At 38.2% G+C, this 7,546-nt stretch overlaps 1 protein-coding gene across 1 annotated transcript in view; it reads left to right on the top strand.

The window, feature by feature from the left end:
* AASS (aminoadipate-semialdehyde synthase) overlaps window positions 1-7,546 on the top strand; it is a 72,914-nt gene that overhangs the window by 22,237 nt on the left and 43,131 nt on the right. Inside the window, exons 5-11 of the mRNA XM_003789785.3 lie at window positions 84-151; window positions 262-408; window positions 1,339-1,417; window positions 1,539-1,666; window positions 3,036-3,184; window positions 4,383-4,505; window positions 4,841-4,952. Coding sequence (XP_003789833.1) covers window positions 84-151; window positions 262-408; window positions 1,339-1,417; window positions 1,539-1,666; window positions 3,036-3,184; window positions 4,383-4,505; window positions 4,841-4,952 — 806 coding nt within the window. The remainder of the gene's footprint in view (window positions 1-83; window positions 152-261; window positions 409-1,338; window positions 1,418-1,538; window positions 1,667-3,035; window positions 3,185-4,382; window positions 4,506-4,840; window positions 4,953-7,546) is intronic.

Below are 7,546 nucleotides of genomic sequence, written 5' to 3' on the forward strand. Positions count from 1 at the left end.
GGTTAGAGAATGGGCTGAGAGAGCAGCTTCTGTGTCTACACTCCCCAACTAATGGTGTTTGTATTGGTCTGATTCTGCAATAGGGATGATCAACATTTTACACGGAATGGGTTTAAGGCTCCTTGCTTTGGGACATCACACACCTTTTATGGTGAGAGATATTTATTTTGCTTATTTTTCTTGAGTATACATATCTCACTTTGAGAACAGAAAAATGTCTCAGCTGGTGGACTGATGTGCATTGTATGTGCTTGTTTTCAGCACATTGGTATGGCTCATAACTACAGGAACAGCAGTCAGGCTGTGCAAGCTGTCCGTGATGCTGGTTATGAAATATCTCTGGGTTTGATGCCAAAGTCCATAGGGCCCTTAACGTTTGTGTTCACAGGGACTGGTAATGTATCTAAGGTAAACTTCACCTGTCATCCTTCCCTAAAGCAGCCTGAAGTTCTGAAACTAACCCAAATGATTGGGGCATTTTTGTAGACATTTCAAATAAAATGAATGTGTATTCTGCTTTTGGTATTTTCCTTACCAGCGTATTTTTCTCATAGACATGTGACACATTTTCTTTGCTTATAGTTGATTCCAAGCTGAGAGACTTGAAATACTTTATTCTTTCTGTCTTTCTTTTCTTTTTTTGAGTGAATTCACTGTTAATAGTATAAAGATCTGTTCAGATGTGATCCATTTTGTCTCCTTCTCTTAGCTGTCCAAAAGTTTGGAAGTGACCTCAGGATGTACATTTTTTAAGAGCCCTTGGAATTTTGCCAATAAGAATAAGATTAATTCTTCCTAACATCTTCTTAATTCTTCCTTGTGGAGTGGTTTTGAGAATGCATTTGTAATTTCTTGTAGAAAATTTATAAAATAGTTCTTTCCCCAAGAAAGAACTATTCTTTGTAAACTATAAAATAATTTAGAAATAGGACATCACTATGACTGTTATATTGTGGGGTAAGCATCTGATTTTTTTCTCTTGTAGAAAGTATAGTTTCCTCATTTGAAATAATTTCTGTAGTGGATCAAAAAGTAAATAGGAGTATTTTATTGTGCCCTCATTTCTAAGCATTCTTGTTGATACTCTGAGTAACTTAAGTAAAAAAAAAAAAAAAATTAAAGCCTTTTCTAAAGTGTACTGTTCAAACTGGACTAAAGTCTGGTTTGCAGACTTCCTGTAAGCAGCTCATCTGTACAGCTGTATTGCAATTCTTGTTAGTGGCAGGGCATGTGGGGCTTTATAATTTGGGGAGAAATGAGTTAAAATCTTTGCAGGATTGCAAAGATGTTGGTTCTATCCTAATGATTTTGGGATTCTTACTCATGTATTATTAATAGGGAGCCCAAGAGATCTTTAATGAGCTACCGTGTGAATATGTGGAGCCCCACGAATTAAAAGAAGTTTCCCAAACCGGAGGTAAGAGGCAGAGAATGACCGTAGCTTTTCCTGTTTTTAACAGTCTCTGTTATAATGTTTTATCACCTTAAATCTTGATCATTTGTCATCCACTTTTGCTAATTTCTGTCTCCTCTGTAAGACCTCAGGAAAGTGTATGGAACGGTGCTAAGTCGCCATCATCATCTTGTCAGGAAAACAGATGGCGTCTATGATCCTGTAGAGTATGACAAATATCCTGAGCGCTACATAAGTCGCTTTAACACTGACGTGAGTATCCCATTCAGCTTTAAGACACACTGTAGTGAGGTTGTCTTCAAGGAGAGATGTCGTGAATGTGTAAATCGGCATTCACTTCTGTTGTAAGTTCCTGGGTATCACGGTTTGGCTTTACGACGTGTCATCTGCTCTGTTGTTCAGAGCAGACCGTGTGGCGTGGGTTTGGTGTTTCCGTGGGTGTGCCCTTTGCTTCACTGCCTCTGTTTCTGCTTCAGGTCTGCATGTGCCCAGTATCTCTAAACCATTTTCTGCAGATTACTAGTTTCCATATTTATCCTGGACTAGTTAGCACTGTTGGGAAAGCACGATGCCTGTGAAGTTAGGGTCTCTAGGTTTATCCCTTATATGGCCACATACTCTAACCTGAGCTGGCCATGTTTAAATACATGTCATTGATTACAGGGGACCAGGGTGAAATACATGTGGCTATTTGAACACATATCAGCCCTACAGTAGGAGAAAGCTACCTAGAAATCAAATTCTTGTGATGGGGACCCACTGGTCTTATCTTAAAAGAAGTACAATGTATTTGTATATTCTGTAATGATTTGCCATGCAATGATCTTCCCCCACAATAAACCAAGAAACAGAAAGATAAACAAAACCAAAAATGCACGCACTTATTGTGAAAAGGAATACTTTAAATAATTTTAAATATGTTTGAACAACCCAGCATTTTTAGATTCTGCTATGAAGTTTAGCTGTTGTAGCATGTAGAATGTGTTAGGGAGAAGGACTCTTAACTTCAACTTGACATGTTTGAAGGAGAAAAATGATGAAACTAGTTTTGAATGGAAGGATTTTGAATCTAGTAAATGTTCATCCCTTCTCTTTTCCCCCAATCACAGAAGTATTGGTGATTGGATGCGTCCTAAAACTTATACTGACCTAGTTACCATGTATGCATGTATGTAGAACATTTCTCCATGGTACTTACAAATGTTATCTGATTTAATCTTCACAGCATTCCTTTGAGGAATGGGGTATGTATTATCCCCATCTTGCAGGTAAGGAAAATAGAGCCCAGAGAAGTTGAGGTAGCATAATTTAGATCACACCCAACTGGTGACTAAGCTAGAAATAACATTCTAGGTCACTTGGCTTTCTGTCCTTTGCAGTTTCTTTGCTATGCAATGTATTATAGAATGAAAACATTAATAATTTATGGTCATATGTTTCTCTATCATGGGGTAATTCTACACTGAAATCAGGGTGGGTATTTGCCATTTTTGCCTCAAAAGATGGCCCCACTGACCTGAATTAAAAGCAACATTGTCTTACCTCCCATGGACCTTACTGAAAGCGCTCTTTTAGTTCGCTGTATTGAAACAGGCCATCTCTATTTGGTTGGACTTTACAGATTGCACCCTATACAACTTGTTTAATTAATGGAATTTACTGGGAACAAAACACTCCTCGCCTGCTAACTCGCCAAGATGCTCAGAGTCTCCTGGTCCCAGGAAAGTTCTCGGTTCCTGGTGTGGAAGGCTGCCCCACGTTACCGCACAAGTAAGGACTTTTCCTCAGCAGTGATGGCAGTTGTCAGCAGCAGCACTCGTTACTAGCGTATCAGAGGATATAACCTTCCCACAGGTCACAGGACTTGATTGTTAATTGACTAACTGTCTGCTTTACATCCCTCGATTTCTTGGTGGCATTTTGCGTGTTCCCCTTCCCTCCTTCTTGAAACTCTCTTCTTTTGGCTTCTGTAACTCCACATGTAGCTCCAAAGAAATATCCTCAGAGAAGTTATCCTGTGTTTCCTCACTCCCATCTCTGGTCTGTTACTCTGTTTTTTTTTTTTTCCTAAATTTGCAATCATTTTATTCTTCTGTGTTTATTATTTTTTTCTTTCCTGCCAGAATTTAATCCTATTAAGCAAAGGGTCCCTGTCTACTTTGGCTACAAGTACCTTGTCCACTGCTTGATATAAGTGTTCAGACAATTTCTAAAATAAATAATTTTCACTGTTGATCAATCAGTTGATCAATTGACAGTTGTGGAATACCTCAGGTGCCTGACACTTTAATATGCTGAAAGATAAGGAAGAGAAATGAGATGCCATGATGAAGAAAGCAGAAGCACTTGGCTCACACAGCCTGAAAAGGAAAGAGCGAGAACAAGAGTCCCAGGTGGTAGGATTGGCGCTTGACAGATAGGGAACCACCAGAGAACAATTTAGGACACTGAATGGGACAGTCTAGCTCTACTATACGTTCCTGTCAGCAGGTGGTATTTGAGAGTAAGCAGGAAAATTGTGGAAGGCCTCCAAATGCTGGCCTGAGACTTCCGTTCATAATTCTGGAGATTTCTGTGCAATCACATATAAAATTATGTAGTCCTAAGCAAGGTAGAGGTAGCATAGTTTTACCTTTATGAATTATTTGGAGGTGGCTAAGTAAGTTAACTTTAATGAATCTGTTGTCAATGATTTCTCCAGGAATTTCCCACTTCTGTTTCTTTCTTTCTTTCTTTTATTTCTTTTCTTCTTGTGGAGACCAAAACTCATATTGGGCAGATGCTCTGTATCCCAGAACAGCACAGTCACCTCAACAATGAGCTGTAGGAAAGAGAGCCTCAGAGCCTGGACGATGTTTGGCAACTACATTGAAAATTGTTCCAAGTTCCTTTAATGTTTATTCATTTTTCGTCTCGTTGGAGGCTTCAGAATTCCATCCTCTCATCTAAGTGTCGGTGCTATTTTCAGGCTTGTGGCAATATGTGACATTTCAGCTGACACAGGAGGATCTATAGAGTTTATGACTGAATGCACGACCATCGAGCGTCCCTTCTGCATGTATGACGCAGACCAGCATATTATTCATGACAGGTGAGTTGGCTATCACTACTCTAAAATACTCAATGCTTTACATTTTCTAATGAAGCTCTGCAAATTTGGAGAGATATTCTCGAATATTTTAAAAACCTAATGGAAAAAACACATGCAAATTTGAACACTTGAAGTGCATAAATGATATTTCAAAGAAGGGTGGGCTGCCAAAGAAGGAAAATGTTTTGTGTGAAAAGTCTCATTTATTTTGTTATATACTTTTGTGCAAAATTACAAAGGAAAAAGGGACAAATTTAGTGGAGTAGGCACCTGGAAAATGTAGGGCTTGCAAATAACTTTTTGTATAACTGAATCTGGCGTATTGCTTCCCCTAGTGTCGAAGGCTCCGGGATTCTGATGTGTTCCATTGACAATCTGCCAGCACAGCTTCCAATTGAAGCTACAGAGTATTTTGGAGACATGCTTTACCCTTATGTTGAAGAAATGGTAAGCAGACTGGTAGCATCTGCAGCAACTCTTTGACTTTAAACAGAATTATAGCATAACCTCATACATATTCTGGTCTTCTGTATCCAAGAAATCTGTTGTAAAATGAAATGCCAGCCCTTCCCTGAAGTATTTACTGATCCCTTTTTATCCTACATGTTCTGCTTACTTGTCTCATGGGGAATATCATTATATCACTTCCTTTATGCTTAATTACAATTACATATTTTATTAAGAATGTTCATGACATGAGATAAGACTTGCTTTGTTTTCAATTCTTCCTTGTCTAGGTCAGTTCATACTGGAGCATTCTTACTATGATGTGATTAACACATTTGAAAAATCAGAAATATAGACAATTGCATTGGATTTTGTTCAGCAACACTGAGTCACGTGTTTTTCTTCTGTGATCAGTGATTGGCGAATGATATTTTCTTTACCTGAGAAAACCTTTTTTATTTCAGTGTTTATCCTAAGCGTTCATTTACAGCCTACTTTATTTCTATCACTGATGGTTGTCTGCCTCGGGCAATGATTTTCAAGGGATGAGTAATGGCTCTTGTTCTGTACATCCGGACCTTCACTTATGAGCTCTCACACTAAAATGGGACAATAGTTGGGGGGGTAAGAATAGCTAAGACATCAAGTCTGTGATCTTCTTTTCTTTCAAATATCATTCCATAATGACCTTTTGTTTTTCTGCTTGGAATTCATCAGCAGAGAGACATAGTAGGCTTTAGAAAATGCAGGCATCAGGCGTTATCATGGCTGGGCACCATATTGCACATACAACATGCCAAGCAATGTTCATAGTACTTTGTACATTTTAATTATAAATTCTCATGAGGACCCCTTTAGGCAAGTATCATTAATGATTCCATTTTACAGATTATGGAACTGAATTATAAGGAAGTTAAGGCTGAGAAGGATTATTTATGCAGGGTGGGGTGTGCAATGGGTGTGGAGTTGGTGCTGAGGGATTAAAAGCAGCATGAGAAGGAAAATACAGATGTCAGACTTTACTGGAGATATCAGGGTGTTTTATTGCCTTGATCAGGGTACTCCTCCTTTTCTGAGCCACAGACTGTGCATCTGTATAATGACATCGTTGTAATATGTAATCTTAATGGTCTCCCCAGTTCTGACATTCTGCATTTGGAAATATCTAAGTGGCTGAAATGTGTGTTAAAGAAATGTAATGGTAAATTTACCAGATGTTTACCATTTTTGATGCTATTCACTTATTTCTCTTCAGAATCATTTCCCTGAAGACTGAATAAATGACTCTCTCACTGCTTGTAATAGAGGTTTGCTGGTGCAGATTCTCTTTCCTTAGTTTGAGGTCTTCTTACTCTCTATTCTGCTTATAAGCCCTTTCTGTGAATCTTTTATTTCAGATATTTTCATGTCTAACATTTTCATTTGGTTTCTTTTTTTTAAAGACATATATGTTATCTCTCTGTTGGGTTTCTATCATTTCATTTATTATATGTATATTTTTTCTTTATTACATGGAGTATAGTTATCAAAAGCACTTTACAGTCTTCATCTCATACTTCCAAAGCTCTAGGTCAACTTGGAGTTAAACTTTATTGATTATCTTTTCCCTTGAGAATGGATCATAGTTTTCTGGTTTTCATAAACTGAATAATTTTGTGTTGTGTCCTAAGTCACGTGGCTGTTATGCGATAGAGACTCTGGATTGTTATTTTTCTCTGAAAAGGGTTGTTGTTTAAGCAGACGATTAACTTGGTTAGACTCAAGCTGGAAACAGGTCTCACCTGCACAGCAACAGAGCTTCGTAAAAAGTTCAGCTCGTTTATTTTTACCCTGGCTGCTCATAGTCTGACCTGCACTTGTCAGTTTGGCATCATAGACACTTGGAGCAGAGTTTACACAGTTTTCCCTTTTTTTGAACTTGTCCTCTCTGGCATGTCCTTCTTGCATTGTAGAGCAGTGTTTTTCAACCTTTTTTAAATCTCATGACACACTTGAACCTATAGTTCAAGTAAACCTTTACCTATAGGTAAACTTCTGCGGCACACTTAAATTGTGTTCATCAAAAAAGAGTAAAAACAAGAATACGCTTATTTTAAACTTCTTTCAAAAATAATTTAATTAATGATCTTTAAAATTTTTCATGGCAAGTCTAATCTCCTCTCACTGCACAGCAGTGTGCCACAGTAAACAGGTTGAAAATCACTGGTGTAAAGGCTGGGGTTGTTCTGGGCCTCATTATTGTTGCCTTAGGCCAGAAAGTTTGTGAGCATTTTATACATTTTTACCTCCTCATAGCACATGGCCTCTCCTCAATCCGCCCTAATGTCATTTAACACTCAAAGAAGTTGTCACCAGCCATTTTTTTTTTTTTTTATTGAATGGTAACTATGTACATTAATGCACTTCTAGGGTACAGTGTGCGGTTTTCACACACAATCCGAAATACTTCCATCAAACTGGTCAGCACAGCCTTCATGTCATTTTCTCAGTTATTGTTTTAAAAAGTTCACATTCTACTCTTAGAAAGATTCACTTGTACCCCTGTAAGATAAACCTCAGAAGTGATCCCTCCAATCCCCCTCCCTCCACCCATT

The sequence above is a fragment of the Otolemur garnettii genome, unplaced genomic scaffold (assembly GCF_000181295.1).
Source record: "Otolemur garnettii isolate 467f Iridium unplaced genomic scaffold, OtoGar3 scaffold00037, whole genome shotgun sequence".
In the NCBI taxonomy this organism is placed as follows: Eukaryota; Metazoa; Chordata; class Mammalia; order Primates; family Galagidae; genus Otolemur; species Otolemur garnettii.